Raw genomic sequence first — 17,719 nt, 5'->3', positions numbered from 1 at the left:
CAAGCTTCCTGAACTCACACTGAGAAGCAGAAGAGATGAACAAACTGCTTCCATCTGAGAAAGGGACATTTCTGGCTGGCTGCCAAGGCCAGTCAAAATTTGTGGAACCCTGATAAGTGGGAGGCTCTTGGGATATGGGTCTGTGGTGGTGTTAGTATAGGGAACCTCTGGGCCGCTAGTTGCCTATTGCTTAGTGTAGCCCTTTTGAGTGCAAAGATTGTGGAATGCTAATCGGAAGCATGCAAATGAAAAAGGCAACTATCATTCATTAAGAAAGAAGCATTTGTCTTCATTCTGGAGTGCAATATGCTGCTTGTCTGACTAAGCTTCGATTCCATCTTTTGTAAAAGACCTCAAAAGTGATGAGGAGATGCTTTTAGAATGGCAAGAATACGGGTGCTGATCAAAAGCAGCGTATGTTTTATTAGTCAGTAGCGTGTAACGGTTACTGAAATAGAACATTTGCTCATGGATCGTGCCGTTGTGGAATTTGTGATTCTGTCATGAGTCCCAATTTTGGGCCTTGCGTGGTATAATTGGCATTTCTATATTGCTTGCTGCATTTTCAAAAGCACCTCTATACCTCCCTTCCCCTTTCCCTCTTTAGAATTGGGGGAAATGTAAGTCAATTACTAATTTTTAAAATTCATTTGGGCCACAACGGGGGAGCATTTTGCACAGAGAAGTAAGATTTTTGGTGGCCAGAAATGATGCAGGTCCAACCTGCTCTTAGTCACAAATATGTTTCATATTTGAGGTGGGATGGGATAGAAAGCTGTCTGCAGGTTTGCTATTCTAAATTTAATGTTATTGAATTATTCTTAATTTTCCATCTGCTTTGATGAAGGTTTCCAAGAACCTAAAATATATGCAAGTTATTGCTACCATGCTAGTACCAGGCAAGCAGAATGACTGTGTTCAGATATAATGATAAATGATGACTTGTTGTTATGGGAATGTGTCTTGGGCGCTCACGTGATGTCTCGCCCCCTTCCTCCAGTACAATGATGAGGAGCATGGAAACTTTGCTTCTAATTTCAGTTAACCACAGTTTTGTGTTATCTGGTTTAAAGAGGCCACCTTTGTAAACCAAAGTTTGAGGTTGGCTAACCACTGTTGCCATCCAGGCATAACACCAAGCTGTGGTTAGTCAAATGTTCCAAGCAAGTTGGGTGGCTATGTCGGAGAAGGAGAGCAGAGAACACATGAGGCTTGTGCATAGTGTTGTTGTTGTTGTTGTTGTTGTTGTTGTTGTTTTGTTGTATTTATACCCCACCCATCTGGGTATTATACAGCATATATAAAAAATTGTAAAACAGCAGTCATTTAAAAAAAACCAATACAGGGCTGCCTTCAGATGTCTTCAGTCAGATAGTTGTTTATTTCCTTGACATCTGATGGGAGGGCGTTCCACAGGGCGGGTGCCACTACCGAGAAGGCCCTCTGCCTGGTTCCCTGTAACCTCACTTCTTACAGTGAGTGAACTATGGCTTAGGACTGCCTCCAGACTATTGTGGTATAGCAGATGGAATTTGGAGGAACATAAGTTCCAATTCTTGCTATCTGTAAAGCTAGCCAGCATTTCTCAGCCTAGTCTACCTTACAAGGGGGCCGTGAGGATGATATGCAACAGCCCAGTTTAAGGCAGTTCATCTGAAGATGGGCAATTTTTTTTGCCACCACTAAGCACCCTTTGTTTCTGTCCTGTCTTTCAGCCGCTACTTAAACAAAGCTTTCCCCATATGGTCGAAGCAGGGGAAATTCTCCTCCGTGTTTGTTAGCAGCGTCATCTCCCATACCGAAACCGAGCGAGCTGCCCCTGCTTGGATGCTGCTGGCAAAGGTGTCCGGCTCTTCACCCAAGCTAGATTACACCAAGATAATTAAAGCCTGGGACAGTATCAGCAGGCAAGTGTGACTTGGCCCAGGTGGCAGGCAACCCTGTGTGTGATTCAGAGGAGAAGGATTTTTGTCTTATTCCATCAGGGCTGTTTGCAACTTGAACATTCTGGTTCTTTCAGGGAGCCTGGTGCTGACTGGGAGACCATGGTGCACATCCTGTGTGTGATTGGGAGCATTGCAGAGCACCTGCCCAGCAGCATCCAAAGCAGACTGATGGGTAAGTGTTCTAGAGCTCTCTATCTGTGACCTGAACTAACCATCTGGTCTGTCTGCCTCTCTCACCAGCTCATGTTAAGCTGCTTGATGTTCTTTCCCCCCAGATGATATCAAATGTTGGCTGCAGGACTCCCAGTGTCCTCTGGAGGCGATTAGCCCAGCCATAGAGACTCTGCAGAAGCTCTGCAATGCCTCTGCAGGTGCCCCAACGGAGGCCCAGGTGAGGCTCAGAAATCTGCCTTCTAAGCACTGAACGTCCCACTGGTTATCCTTCTTGAAACTGTCCTTGAGCTATGCTTGCTTCTCCATGCTTAGAGAGGCAGTGGTGAGTCCTATTGAGCTGAGGGGTTCCTCTGAAGGTTGGTTGGGATTTCTCAGCAGTGTAGTAATAATAATAATAATAATAATAATAATAATAATAATAATAATAATAATAATAATAATAAATTTATTATTTATACCCTGCCCATCTGGCTGGGTTTCCCCAGCCACTCTGGGCGGCTTCCACCAAAATATAAAAACATCAAGCATTACAAACTTCCCAATACACGGCTGCCTTCAGAGGTCTTCTAAAAGTCTGATCATTTCTTACCTTCTTGACATCTGATGCGAGGGCGTTACACAGGGTGGGTGCCACTATCAAGACGGCCCCCTGCCTGGTTCCCTGTAACTTCACTTTTCACAATGAGTGACCTGCCAGGAGGCCTTCAGAGCTGGACCTCAGTATCCAGCTGAAAGATGGGGTTGGAGACTTCTCTTCACGTATACAGGACCGCATCAACAGCTCAGAAATGTAATGGGAACCAATGGAGAGCCTTTAGGACCAGTGTTCTATGCTCCCAGTGGCTCCCAGTTACTAGTCTAGCTGCCGTATTCTGGGTTAGTTGTCGTTTCGAGTCACCTTCAAAGGTAGCCCCACATAGAGTGCGCATAGTGCATTACACTAATCCAAGCAGGAGATAACCAGAGCATAATGAAAGGCTTCCACATTTGATTGCTTGTGCAGGGGTGCTAACTTAAATTAAATGTTGTGGGGGCCCAGGTAAGCCCCACCCCACATAATTGATCACATGATGCAGTGCACACACACCATTTGAATGGGAATGACCCATCAACAGGGGGGCTCAGATATTTTATTGTGAGCCCCCACGGTCCCTAGGAGTTGGCTCCTATGCCATAAAGAGAGGAGCTGTGCGGGTGGGCAAATACCTTGTTCCTATCTCAGTTTATTATTACTTGGTGAGGCCTGATATAAAGCAGTTTTCTGTCACTGCAGAGGAGTGTTGGGTGTTCTCTTGCTTACCAAGGAGCAGCGATGAGGACTGGCCAGCACCTAGCATTACAAAAAAAGCATACCCTAAAATACCTCTCAGAGCCCTTTGAATCACTCAGAAGTTCCCCAATAACTGTGCCAGTAGCTGGGGTATGGTGTTCTTGCAAGAGGAGTTGATGTGGAAAGGTCTCATTGATGCCAGAAAATTTTAAAAAAACGCTTCATGATTCTTTGGCCACTGTGGAAAGTAGAAGGGTCTGTTAAGACAATTTAGCCTGGTGCCTGCAGCTGCCTTTCTACACCCACATTGTTCTCTTCTGGAAGAGGCTTCTCATCAAAGGAGAAACTGCTGACTTTTTAAGAGGGATCAGGCAATTTTCTCAGCATGGTGGTCTGAGAAACTTACATGTTGGGAGGGAGAGAAGGGGAGAGGGAGAGAAGCAACAGTGGTTCCTTAGTAAAGAATTAAATCAAGGTCTCTCCATGTTTGAACAGGATATGCTGAATAACTTATTTGGGGATCTTGTAGCCACGTGTGAGCATTTCATCTCGAGTATAGTCCTCCAAGAGTGCAGAGGAGAGCAGCTACAAGACAATGTCTTGGTAAGTGAGACCAGACTATTATTATTTATTTGCTGCATTTATATGCAATTTTTGCCCAAGCACCCAAGGTGGTTTACAGTTTGAAAGCACTAAGGCAAATGTTCTAACATGCAAAATTGGGAGCGGGGAGAAAGGAGCCGACCAACTAGAGCAGGCCCTGGTGTTTCCCTGTACCTGCCTCCCTCACCCTCTTCTTCTTCCTCGAAGGGCGGGTGGTACCTGTTGGTTCTTAAATGTTGTGTTTCTAACATCTTCCTTTGTTCAGCAGCACCAACCTGCAGCTTAAACAGGGATGTGCCGGAGCTAGACACTTCACAGTTCACTAGAGTTGTGCTGTACAGTATGTTAACTCTCAGTGGTCTCCTTTTGGTAGGTTAGACATCTCTTTATCTTGGGTGAGGCTGCACAGCTCTGTCCCGCCAAAGTGGAAAAACACATTTTCTTTCTGATACAGTCCATCCTGGCTAGTCCTGACCAACTGGGCAAAGGTAAGGCCTTCCTCTTCTTTTGGTGTGCCCTTTTAGAGGGCAGCTGCCCAGTTTTGGAGGCCCCATTCTAACTTTGGCGTGATTCTTTCCTTAGCGTCCAGCCCTGGGAATAGCGAGGACCTTCCACCGTCTCAACCATTGTCCCAGTTCAGAGACTCCGTGTTTCCATCTGTTGTCAGAGCTCACGCGTTCATTACGCTAGGTAAGAGCTCTCCCTTGCACAAGAACACCTTACCATGTGCCATCTCTTCTTGTTCTCCTCATCCTCCCCCAGTAAACCTTGGTGATATATCAGGGCCAGTGAGCCTTTTTCAGCTCGAGAGCAGCATAACCTTCTGAGAGCTCCATGCCAGTGTGGATGGGGCCAGAGGAAAAAGTTGATAGGTTTTCCCCCTATGTACAGTGGGTGGGTGGGTGGGTGTGCTTGCCCCCCCCCCAGCCAATCCTCCATGCAGGCAAGCAAGGGGCATGATCAGAGTTCAAAAACACATTTCAGCTAGGCAAACACAATCAAGGAGAGTGCAAAGCAAAGCTGGGAAGAGATGCAGTCTGGGGAGAGGCTTAGGGAGCTACATTTACCCCCCACCTCTGCCAGGAATGAGGTTTAAAATATCCCCTGCTATAGATTCCTACCCAGAGAGACTAAGCAGTTGAGTTTGGATGTTGGAAATGGTAGGCATTGAGACTCTGGGCAGAACCACTGAAATCAAATGGGTTTTAAATGAATCATGGCTAATCTAAGTCCCATTGATTTATGTGAGTTTACACTAGGAATAGTTAAGTCTCGATCCAGTTGACTGTCTTTAACGATGGCAGTGTGTTGGTCTAGTGGGACTGCCACACAGGCGGAAGAGATCAGTCCAGTGGCTCAATCCTAATCCTCCTCCTTCCTCCCTGCTACTTGTTCTTTGATAGGTAAACTTTGCCTCCAGCATGAGGACCTGGCAAACAAATTCATTCCTGCCCTGGCTCGAGAACTAGAGGTGTCCAAGGACATGGCTGTCCGCAATAACGTTGTCCTTGTGATTTGTGACCTCTGTATCCGCTACACCACCATGGCAGACAGGTACATCCCCGATGTCACCATATGCTTGAAGGACCCGGAACCTTTGATCCGGAAGCAGACGCTCATTCTCCTTACCAACCTCTTGCAGGTGAGTCAAGCACAGGTTGGCATGGACGTCTTCTCTGTTGTGCTGCACTTTGGCTCTGATGTCAAGGGTGGCATGTCACAACAGGAAGCCCTAAGTTTGCAGCCCTGAAGATGGTGAAGGAGAGCCAGTTTAGTGTAGCAGATGGCTTGAACAGAAGTCAGTTCGGTTCACCACCACCACCACCACCACCACCTCAGAAGCTCAAAAGATGGCCTTCACACAGCCACTGTCTCCTCTCTCGGCTTAATCAATGTCACAAGGTCACTGGGAAGATAAAATGGGGAGGGAATCTGGGCAGGGATGTGATTTCCAGTAGATGGGAGCAGGGCTTTGCTTCTCTATGCAACTTATCCCTTGGCAACCAAAACTAGAATAATTTGGGCATCAGACTAAGAATGACAGAATAGATGAAGATGTACAACCATTGCTCGTTTTACGTAATTATTGGTCATAGATTTCATTAAACTTGCACGTCAAGGATTTGTGGTGGATGTTAGCAGACTTGTATGTGTGGTGTGGATTCTGTGGAAAGCCTGGTAGCCTCTGAAGCACGCTCATCCTCTCTCCTCCCAACTTTTGTTTTTGCATAGGAGGAATTTGTGAAATGGAAAGGATCCCTCTTCTTCAGATTTGTCAGTGTTTTGGTGGACCCACATCAGGAGATCGCAAGGTAACACCATCATTTCTTCCCCTGCGCTGGAGTCATGAAAGGGATGAAAACCAGGTTCTGCTTCCACGTTTTGCTTATGTCTGAATGATGGAGGAAATCTAGGAATTTGTTCCCGCTTGGTTATTTATAAGAACAACTCTGAAAAGTAGAAAACGTTTTTTTAAATAAAACCTCTGGCGTCTACAGTTCCACTAAGCAAGCACAGACTTGGGGAGAAACTATAACCCTTCCCATCTTTTTATCTTTTCTTGATGTCTTTGTTAGTCCTTACAAAGCAGGTGTGGATAACACCCATTCAGGTGTTCTTTCCCTCCTCTCCACCAAAAGGAGCAAGAAAAAAGGCCTTATCAACCTAATTTTTGGCTGCATTGGCAAAAGAAAAATATGTTGAGTAGGCACAGCCTTTGGGTGGATCAAGAGATTTAAACTTCATCCTGATGCAATGCAAATTGCCCCCTCTCCAGTCACTTGATGAGCAGGGATGGACCAGGCCCATTCACATCAGCTGGGAAATGGGGGAGCTGTGAGTAGGTGCGTGAGAGTGTGTCTCTTAAAAAGGTAAAGGGACCCCTGACCATTAGGTCCAGTCGTGACCGACTCTGGGGTTGCGCACTCATCTCGCATTATTGGCCGAGGGAGCCAGCGTACAGCTTCCAGGTCATGTGGCCAGCATGACAAAGCCACTTCTGGCAAACCAGAGCAGCACATGGAAACGCCGTTTACCTTCCCGCTGTGTGTCTCTTATTTTCATATAAAAGTATAAGTCCGCTTAATGTTTTAAAATCTTTACTGTGGGTTTGGGATTGGAAAATCTTTTGGGGTTGTCAGCAGCAATTTGACGCTTTCCGCATGTATGCTTTCTTAAGATGAATTCTGAAACTCATTCCCAGGCTTTTAAGTGGTCCTAAAATACAGGTCTAACAGGGACAATCTTGTTGCCCTTTGGCTTTCATACAGCACCTGCAGTTGGTGTCACATTTTTCCTGTCTCTCCAGCTGGTGGCAGTATTGTATCATCCTTTAATGTGCTTTCTGCACAGCCGTTTATGTCTCTGTGTGTGTCCACTTTCTGTTTTGAGGGTAAAAACGGACACTACTCATTGGTCACCTGATTAAAGAAATCTGAGTCAATTAATTGTAATCAATTAATTACCTTGCACTGCAGACAAAACACTAGTCCAGGAGCCAAAGAAATCCTTTCTTTGTTTTTAGGCCACACACACAAACACACACATCATCTTAAAAGACACAAAGAGACCATGGCTCTTCTGAGATGGTGTTTTCCACTCTCTTTTTAAAAATCAGTATTTGTCCTTAAATGAATTTAAATAATTTAAAAGATCTGTCTGATCTGTTACGAGACCTTTTTCACCTGATTAAAAATATTTAATCTACTTGATATGGACAATTAAATGTTGTGTCTCTTTCACCTGGAAGCTCTGGGTGAAATTAACTTAGGGATAACAGTAAGACTCCAACTCCCAGCATCCTTGACCACTGACGATGATAACTAGGAGGGCTGGGAGTACCAAAAGCATCTGGAGCAGGCATGGCCAAACTTGGCCCTTCAGCTGTTTGGGGACTACAACTCCCATAATCCCTAGCTAACAGCACCAGTGGTCAGGGATGATGGGAATTGTAGTCCCAAAACAGCTGGAGGGCCAAGATTGGCCGTGCCTAATCTAGAGGGTCACAGGTTCCCTATCCCATGGGTTACCAGGCATCTCAACCCTGGGCTTAGGCTGACAGGTACAGATTTGGACTGAAAAAGGCCTGCCACACAAATAGGTGTACAGTGTGACCAAATAAGCCAGGTGCTTGAACCTATCCACTATCCACTTCCATCACAATGGCTCATGCCACATGGCTGTCTTCTGGTGCTTCCAAAAAGACAATCAGGATCCAAAATGTTTTCAGGTTATGTCTTCTTATTAGGTCCGTCATTGGCAGAATAGCAAGCTTTGGAAGTCATTGAACTCTTTGTGTAGTCTTTGTGGTTTTCTAAACTTACTACATGGTAAAAGTACCTGTTTTTTCTCAAAAGGTACTGTCCAGACTAGTTTGGAGCCTATGTTTCCATGGATTTTTTTTAAAAAAAACAATTTCTTTATTCTGAATTCTTTTTTGATTGCTTTTAAATGGAAGCCTTCAAGCTTAGCCATTAAAAATGCCTTCAACCAGGTAAAAGGTGAATATTTTAGGTGAATATTCTCTGTATGGTCTCAAATAAGAATGTGACATTTCCTAAACTCACTGTGTGCCTTAGGCCAGGCATTAATTGTAGCATAAGATGCTGCTGATCCATATTGCATCTTCTTTTGAGTCTGAAATCCCTGTCATCATTTAGACCTTAACTGTTTCTTGCATATTTTCTGCATTTAGATAACCTGCTTATTTGGGGATAAAATCTGCAGGATTTATTTGAAGAAATTGGTTTAAAGTCTACCTCAATATTTTACCCCCTTACTGTTTTTACTGGTGTATCTGTAAGACTCCTTGCCCATGAACTTGAGCATTCTATTTTTTAAAAAATAAAAAAATAACACACACATATTGTCAGGGGACCACCAGGGGTCAGCAGAGAGTCCAGGAAGTTGGGACCAGGGCTCTCCAATGCAGACGGAGCCCGGGATGCAGACCTTCTGAAGGATGTTGCTCGCATCCCAGGCGCCGTCTCCATTGGAGAGCCCTGGTCCCAACTTCCTGGACTCTCCGCTGACCGCTGGTGGTCCCCTGACACATATACAGCAGATAGCCAGGTGCTTCTGAATTAAGACAAGCACTTTCTCTTATAGTTTGTCCCCAGCATCCTCTACTTGAAAAGGAACACAGAAAGTTGCCAAATACCAAGTCAGACCATTAGTTCATTAAGCTCAGTATTGTCTATATCAGGATTTCCCAAACCTGAGCCTCTAGCCATTTTTGGACTACAAGTCTCATCATCCCTAGCCAGCAGGACCAGTGGTTGGGTTAATGGGAATTGTAGTCAAAAACAGCTGGAGACTCAAGTTTGAGAAACCCTGGTCTATATTGTCTGGCAGCAGCTCTCTGCCATTTCAGGCCAGGAGTCTCTCCCAGTCCTGCCTCGAAATGCCATTGGGAATTGAACCTGGGGCCTTCTGTGTGTGAAACAGATGCTCTCCTGGGGCCCTTTCCTGGTATTCTGGTTCTGAGGGTTGCATTTAGTGGCAGTGGCTAATAGCTGTTGACAGATGGGCCCTCTAAAAAATGATCTTGATGCTTTTTAAAAGCCACCCATGTTAATCACCATTGCCCCCGCTTTGTGGCAATATATTCCGTGAGCTTAATTATGCATTCATTTTGACTCTGTGTGAGTTTAATTTTACTTGTCTGTACTTCGGTCGTTCTTCAATGCAGAGCTTTCCCCACCCCCACCCCCCCCTCCACAGCAGCCTGTTACAGCACTGAGACCGTAGCAGTGAGCTGCCTTTTCCTGTGGAGCGCATCGACGTTTCATTTAGAAGCTGCCCGGCTATTAATGGGGTATTCTCAATAAATGCCCACACGTAGGGAGCGAGTAATTTTATTAAAAACGCTCCCTAGTCATTGTGGATTCCAAGCTGTGTCTCAGGCCGGGAATACCAGATCTCCTTAATAAGATCTTGCTAGCACGAGTGACTGCTGGTTAATTATCACAAACACTGTAATTACTGTCGGTGTTTACTGTTCAACTGAGTTATTTCTCTCTTTAATTATGTTGAATTATAATTAGAAGCAAAATTGCAGGATGGGCCCTGAAAGCTTTTCAAAGGAGTCTTGGGTAAGGGAACGGCATAACAATAGACCCCGTGTTTCTTAAACATTGTATCGTTTAAGCCCCGCTCAGATCTGAGGTGGGCTTCAGCAGGGAAGGAGAACCCCTGGCCATGTGGAGCTTTGGGACTGGAGTTCCCTTCAACACATTGATCATTGGCCATATTGGATGGGGCGGATGGGAATTAAAGCTCACCATCAGAAGAACCACAAATTTTCCCCCACCCCAGACTGCATTTTGAGAGAGGCCCTTTTCTCTTGGCTTCTGTGCCGCTCAACTGGTCCGTTGCAAAATGTCATCAGTCTACAGGAAAAAAGTACAGGACAGGCAACCTCCATTTTAGGCACGACAGATATGTGCACATCCATGCTTTGTGCCCAGAAGTGATCCAGAAATGTCATAAAAGACATCGCTTAAAAGGGGGGGGGGAACGGGGTGTTTCAACCACACACGACTTCATGCAAGCGCATAGTAACTCAGAATATTACCAATCATAGTTGGCGCTCCTGGTGATCACACAATCTTCCCTAGGCAGCCCATTCTGTTGCTATACTGATGCAACAATTAATTCTTTTTTCATCAACCTTGAGTCGGCAAGTAGTGACCCAGGGGCTCATTCTGGCTCTGGCATAGTCTTTCTTACCCCCTCTTCTCTCTTTAATACAGTGGTACCTCTCTTTAATACAGTGGTACCTCTACTTACGAATTTAATGCGTTCCAAACGCACATTTGTAAGTAGAAAAAAATTGTAAGTCAAATCCCATAGGAATGCATCAGGAGAAAAAATTCGTAAGTCGAAGCAACCCTATCTAAAAATTCGCACGTAGAAAAAATCCTATCCAAACTACATCCAAGATGGCGGACGGAGCTCCGTTCGTAAGTAGAAACATTTGTAAGTAGAGGTGCCACTGTACTCTCTTGCACATGAATCAAAACACACAAAGTGGCAACCCAGCAACTGAGGTTCAGAAGGGAAGAGTACCTCACATTGCCCAAAGTGTGTGTTTCCACCCTGGGAAGACAAAGAGGCTAAGGAGCCCTTTGCCTTTCTCTGGTCTTGTGGCAATGAGCTGAAGGGCAGAGCCAATGTTACTGGCCCCTCCTTCCCATGCTTAGCTCAGAATATGGCTCCCAGGTAGTTTTAAAAAGCGAGTCGCTGCCTGCAAACCAAAGCCACTGAGGTGGCCTTCTGACATGCTTTCCCTTTCTCCTCCCTGCAGCTTAGCTAAATTCTGCTTGGTGCACCTCCTGCTGAAGAGGAACCCGCTGATGTTCTCCCAGCACTTCATCGAGTGCATCTTCCACTTCAACAGCTATGAGAGGCATGAGAAGTTCAACCGGTTCCCCCAGAGTGAGCGGTCCGTGGAGTGGTGGCTATTTTCATCAACATGAAAGGGGGTGGGAGGGGGTTGCATGTAATAATAATAATAATAATAATAATAATAATAATAATAATAATAATAATAAAATTTTATTTATACCCCGCCCTCCCCAGTCAAAAACCGGGCTCAGGGCGGCTGACACCAACAGAACCACAATAAAACATAAAAACAATTAATTAAAATACAGATTAAAATACAGTATTAAAATTTAAAGTGCAGCCTCATTTCAAGTAGGCCATAAATCCAAGCCATGAGGGAGAAAAACACAGGGGTCAGGCTGAGTCCAGCCGAAAGGCCAGACGGAACAGCTCTGTCTTGCAGGCCCTGCGGAAAGATGACAAATCCCGCAGGGCCCTGGTCTCCTGGGAAAGAGCGTTCCACCAGGTTGGGGCCAGTACTGAAAAGGCCCTGGCTCTAGTAGAGGCCAATCTAGCCATCTTATGACTCGGGATCTCCAGAATATTATTATTTGTGGACCTTAAGGTCCTCCGCGGGGCATACCAGGAGAGGCGGTCCCGTAGGTACGAGGGTCCCAAGTCGCATAGGGCTTTAAAGGTCAAAACCAGCACCTTAAACCTGATCCTGTACTCCACCGGGAGCCAGTGCAGCTGGTAAAGCACTGGATGAATGTGATCCCGCGGCCGGGACCCTGTAAGGAGCCTCGCCGCGGCATTCTGCACCTGCTGGAGTTTCTGGGTCAGCTTTAAGGGCAACCCTGCGTAGAGCGAGTTACAATAGTCAAGCCTGGAGGTGATCGTCGCATGGATCACTGTGGCCAGATCGGGGCGAGAGAGTGGTGAGCAGGATCCTCCTGCGGTTGAAGTGTCACTTGTCATCACTTTTATGTCCCACCCTTTCTCCGACAGGACATGGGGATACTAACAACAAAATAATTCAGTCCTTAGAACCACAGTTCAAGAGCCATGATCACCCAGAGTTTGAGCACAGGACAGCAGCTGGTCAGATTCGATTCCAACTTGTGCCTGAGCGCTGCTAGCATGCAGAACTGCCGGATTTCATCTGGGAGAGAATTCCACAAATACAGCAGCAGTACCAAGGCCTTGCAAGCCGCCCCTACTGATGGGACAATGAGCAGGACACCTGCTGCTATTTGAGACACTGAGGCTGGGAAGTGTTTGGGCCCAGTATTACTGGCAGCCAGTGTAGTGTTTTAAGGATTGGAGTGATACAATCCCCTCTCGTCACCCCACATAGTGGCATTTAGCAATGCTGTACCACTGAAAAACATCCCCATAGAATGGTCCGGTGAAACTGGCTCAGAGCGAATAGCTAGTCCATCTTTTTATATATAAGTAAATGCCAGTTCCTAAAGTTTTGCTGCACTTTAGTCTGTCTGAGAAACAGCTAAACTGAGGTGATGTACTTTGGCTGTGGGGTTAATCTTCAATGAGCAGAATCCTGAAGTGCAGAAATGACCCCTGTTGCAGTTCTGTCCTAATGCATCCTTTGGCCTGCCCTCTCCCAGGCGGGCTGCTGCTTGCTTCTGTGGGGCAAAGTCAAGCTCTGTACGTCAGGGCCACCAACAACACAGCGAGGTCAAAGCTTGTGCTTCAGCCCCGATACCGGATGAACCCAGCCCTTGTTGTTTGCAGAGACATTGCTTTACCTCCGATTCTCATAATGACCAAGCCCTTCCTGATCAAACATGTGCTCTGCCTCTCCTAAGGACTGACATTTTGCCATCTGCCTGTCGGTTGCCCTGACATAATGGAATGTGAGGTGGGGGGAGCTCCGTGGAATCCTGCGAGAGGGAGAGGAGACTCCAGAGTTAGGGATGTGGTGCTGGCCCTCCAGGTGATGTTGGGCTCCCAGCTCCCATCAGGCCCAGCCAGCATGGCTAATGGTCAGGGATTATTGGAGCTGCAGGCCATCCACATCTGGAGGGCTGTTAGTTTCCCCCATCCCTGACTTGCAGAGATGATGCTGGAGAGAGGAGACCTCCAGAAGGAGGGAAAGGAGAATGTGGCAGGTAGGTTAGTGAGAGTTGGGGTAAGAGAGAGAGAAAAGAAGATGATTGTACTGTGAATGCAGGAATCACAATTTTTTTTTGTCATCAAGCCCGTTTCCCATTTTAATGATAAATGATTGACCTCGGGGCAACAGTCCGAATTCTGTTTCCTACCCTCCCTCTTCAGTGACATGCAAGATCTAATGTCTGTGTTTTGAATGTTGAATAGATGGGTGTCTTACGCACACTTGTGTTTCTTAGCTATCAATGAATTTCATTCACCTGCTACAGAGAGAAGAACCTCTTTTCCCTGAAGGGCAAAGCTAACAAAGAGAAAAGGATGGAGATTTACAAGTTCCTGCTGGAGCACTTTACCGATGAGCAGAGGTTCAACATCATCACGAAAATCAGCCTGAACATTCTGGGTACGGCTGTATCTTCCTACACAGAAGGCACTGTGTGAAATGTTAACTCACAGTGTGATTTTGTGGGTGGGGGGGCACTTCCAAAACACCTATTCTGTGCATGAAGTTCAGTGCCTATTGGGTAGCACCCCTGCAGAGTGGCTCAGAAGTTGCCCAGTTCCAAAGATCACAAGCTTTCCTCGCAGCATTGTTGAAAGGATTGTTGTGATGATGTACCCAAAATGTCATGGATACTACAAAATCGTTGCGGGATACCCCGTGAATTGTTGCGGGGTTTCCCATTTCTTGCATGGGAGGTGTTGGTTTGTCTGCCTCTTGTGCACATTTTACACTCCTCTTTTGTTAATTCCAAGGTTCGGTTCCAGGAGCCTGCGATTGAACTGGCATTGTGTAGTGGATTTGGGGCTGTGCTCAGCACCTGTTCCCAGGCTTAGAATGGTGCTCTGGGAAATTCTCTTTGGGCTTAAATATCTGGGATCTGCTATTTGAAGGTCACTGTCCTCTTCATTTTATCCTTGGGAAGAGCTTTTAAAGGGGGCCTTCACCATGAAGTAGAAAATCTAGACTGCTGCGGCTACTCACTCTTCTGAATGTGCTGGATAGACTTCTTTGGCGGGTTATGCCACAAGAGCCTCTCATCTCCATCTAATTGGTTGAGACACATTCATAAGAACAAGGCCTCTCTCTCCTTGCAGTGGGTGCCAATATGCTTTTGTGTGTGTGTGTGCTTTGAGCCCCTTGCACAAGAGTTTAAAAGCAAGCCCCAACCTCATTTTGCATTTCCCTGTGAAGCCGCTTGACTAGGTGAGCTGTCCCTAACTGCAAAGAGCCTTGTGCAGAGCTAAGACCACTTTGCTCCCAGCTTAAAATGTTGGACTTTTCTGGTGTTTGGAGGTAACCACTTGTCCCACTTTCTCCATCCTTTTTGTTTCCAGCCTGCTTTGTGGACGGAGCCCTGCCTCTCGACCTGGAGGCCAGCGCTCTGCTCTCCGACACCTTTGAGGTCCTGAGCTGCAAGGAGATCAAGCTCTCTGCCATGAAATCCAGGCCAGAGGATGACATTGAGCCGGATGAGGACCAGCTGGCCATAGCCAACGCTGTCATGCAGGTGGCCCAGAAGAAAATGATTTCACAAGTGAGTATAGCAGCTCCAAAGAGAGCCTGGGAAAGTCCTTGGGAGTGACACCACTGTGCTCTCCCTTTGCAACATGCTAAATCTCTCCATTGTTTTGAATAAAGCCGCCCCATTCCGCTGACTCCATCTCTGCTCAATCCACCCCACAGGTTCAGAAGAGGAATTTCATTGAGAATGTCATTCCGATCATCACGTCGCTGAAGACCTCATTGGAGCAGAACAGGCTTCCAGCTCTGAGCGATCTCATGAACTATCTCCGGGTAATATTTCAGGCCAGGGTCATTTAGTTAAACCCATGAGTCAAGGGCAACCCCCTGCCCTGGGCATTCCCTGCGCCCAGTGGGTATTGTTGCCCAGTCCCTGTTGCCACATTGCATTGTGACGAGGCACATGCTGCCTCCTGTCCTGGGCTCTGAGCAGTAGAGAGGTGTGGGAGATCATGATGGGCTGGTTGGAGGTTGTGGGACTGATAAGGATGTCTACAGAGGAAGAGATCCAGTTACTTCTCTGCCTGGACGCACAGCCAGGAGCCTCTGGGGGCAAGTTTAATGTTGCTGGGCTAAATGATTAGCAGTCAATATGCCACAAGTAGCATCTCTTGATAGGACCCTGGCAGTGGCACAATTAAGCATTTGCACCAGCCTGTTCTGGTGTCTTGATAGACTGGAGGGGAGAATGACCTGTGTCATAGGTAAAAAGTAATGGGACCCCTGACCGTTAGGTCCAGTCACGGACGACTCTGGGGTTGTGGCGCTCATCTTGCTTTACTGGCCAAGGGATGGCTGGCATACAGCTTCTGGGTCATGTGGCCAGCATGGCAAAGCCACTTCTGGCAAACCAGAGCAGCGCACGGAAACACCGTTTACCTTCCTGCCGGAGTGGTACCTATTTATCTACTTGCACACTTTGACGTGCTTTCGAACTGCTAGGTTGGCAGGAGCAGGGATCGAGCAACAGGAGCTCACCCCGTCGCGAGGATTCGAACCGCCGACCTTCTGATCGGCAAGCCCTAGGCACTGTGGTTTAGACCACAGCGCCACCCATGTCCCACTGTGTCATAGGTAACAGTGGCCAAAGAACATTGTTGGACATTGAAGGTTGAGTGAGGAGCACAAGATACACCTGGAGATAATGCCCTTCCTTATGGAGCAATGTCAGTTTTTACATGTGTGTGCGCGCACACACACCAGGACTTTGCTTCAGTTGCTTGTTCTCCACAGTAGCCGACTGCCATTATTGATCTTCCCTGCTGCAGTATCTTGCCCAGACATTCTTTAAATCAGAGGATCATTTCACCACTTGTAGCTTTAAGATCTTCACTTGAACATCAGCAGAAAGCATAGCTGATGAAATCATCATCATCATCGCCTTCCACGTCTGCATCCCAAGGGATTTACAAGCACACCCTTAAAAACAGCAAAAATATTTTGTAAAACAGTAGGACAACCAGGTATAGATTTTAAAAACAGCCCACAACAAATATCTACGGTAAGGCATGCAGCTTAACCACCACCAATTTCTCTGTTGCATCTTCCAGGAGGTGATGCAAGATTATCGAAATGAAATCAAAGAGTTCTTTGCCATGGACAAGCAGCTGGCCGCCGAGCTGGAGTACGACATGAAGAAGTATGAGGAACAGCTGAAAATGGAGTCTGAGCAAAACCAGGAGCTGCCCAGAGAGGCAGGATCCCTTCACATCCTGGCAGTTGCGCAGGTACAAACTCCCACCCTCCCAAGCAGGGGCTTGCAAGGATTGTGTTTGCTAGCCACAGCCATGTGAGTCCCGATTTCCCAACAGGCTGGCCCCCAACCCTCTTTTACTGTCGCCTGCTGGCGTACCCAACTGCTGCTTTTTCAAGATTTTGCTGTAGCATGCTAAGGAGCAGCTGACGTCCTGATGTCAGGAGATTGATAGTTGGGTGGCCTCACTCACCTGCCGAGTTTTGTACCTCAGAGGGATGGGAGATACACATTTCCTCACCCCTGTGCTAGACTACGTTGAAATGCATCACTGGCTGTTCCTGTTTTCCAGCCTAGTCCTGTCCCCTCCCATTGTCACCCCAAGCTGGCAGGGCAAAAGCTCCCAACTCTGCCACAAGTAACTTTAAGAAAGTTTACACCCAACTTGAGTTTTCTGTTTGTAACACAGGAATGATGAAGGGTTAGCATTGCAGAGTTGGTGTGAGCCTATTGGCAGTAGCGTGAAGCCCTCTTTGCCCCTGATTGACGCCATAGTGGAATTTAAGCACAGCTCCATTTTCTCCTTTTTAAATCATAGTCTCCCACTTCGGAAAAAGAAGCACTACCTGCTTATCAAAATGCAGCTGCTTCTGTGACTGCTGCAAGAGACTCCACCTTACCTGCTGGATTTACTTCGCCCAGACCAGGCATCCTGAAGGCCAGGTACAGGACTCTGTGGACTCGAGTTGGGCTGTCTGTGATTCTGCTGTTTTTCTGGGATTCGGCAAATCCTGAATTTGAGTATCTTCTGTGCATCTTCGCAGTGCAGCTTGCCTTATACACTTAAGCTTTTATCGTGTGCTAAACTGTCACACTTCATGCGAGATGGTTGCTGCTAGCCTTAGGTCTGTCTACATGCTGTCAGATTATAAATCAAATGCATCAATGCATTGAACTGCAGGTTCAAATGAATCTTTTTCCAGAGGTCCAATTAGTTGTTGCCTTGTGATGCTCGGCAGATGCTCTTTTAAAGCTTGCTTACTATGTAG

At 46.6% G+C, this 17,719-nt stretch overlaps 1 protein-coding gene across 2 annotated transcripts in view; it reads left to right on the top strand.

Annotated features, from left to right (window-relative positions):
* NCAPD3 (non-SMC condensin II complex subunit D3) overlaps positions 1–17,719 on the top strand; it is a 48,005-nt gene that overhangs the window by 23,885 nt on the left and 6,401 nt on the right. For both annotated transcript variants that reach the window (XM_060268381.1, XM_060268382.1), the window contains 14 exons: positions 1,716–1,907; positions 2,021–2,118; positions 2,222–2,337; positions 3,886–3,993; positions 4,367–4,481; positions 4,576–4,683; positions 5,397–5,635; positions 6,226–6,305; positions 11,300–11,437; positions 13,722–13,855; positions 14,791–14,990; positions 15,140–15,250; positions 16,528–16,704; positions 17,269–17,393. In XM_060268381.1, the coding sequence (XP_060124364.1) occupies positions 1,716–1,907; positions 2,021–2,118; positions 2,222–2,337; positions 3,886–3,993; positions 4,367–4,481; positions 4,576–4,683; positions 5,397–5,635; positions 6,226–6,305; positions 11,300–11,437; positions 13,722–13,855; positions 14,791–14,990; positions 15,140–15,250; positions 16,528–16,704; positions 17,269–17,393 (1,941 nt within the window). The remainder of the gene's footprint in view (positions 1–1,715; positions 1,908–2,020; positions 2,119–2,221; positions 2,338–3,885; positions 3,994–4,366; positions 4,482–4,575; positions 4,684–5,396; positions 5,636–6,225; positions 6,306–11,299; positions 11,438–13,721; positions 13,856–14,790; positions 14,991–15,139; positions 15,251–16,527; positions 16,705–17,268; positions 17,394–17,719) is intronic.

Source organism: Zootoca vivipara, chromosome 15, assembly GCF_963506605.1.
Source record: "Zootoca vivipara chromosome 15, rZooViv1.1, whole genome shotgun sequence".
Lineage (NCBI taxonomy): Eukaryota > Metazoa > Chordata > Lepidosauria > Squamata > Lacertidae > Zootoca > Zootoca vivipara.
The sequence above is the reverse complement of the archived record's forward strand: the minus strand, read 5'-3'. Positions and strand labels throughout refer to the sequence as shown.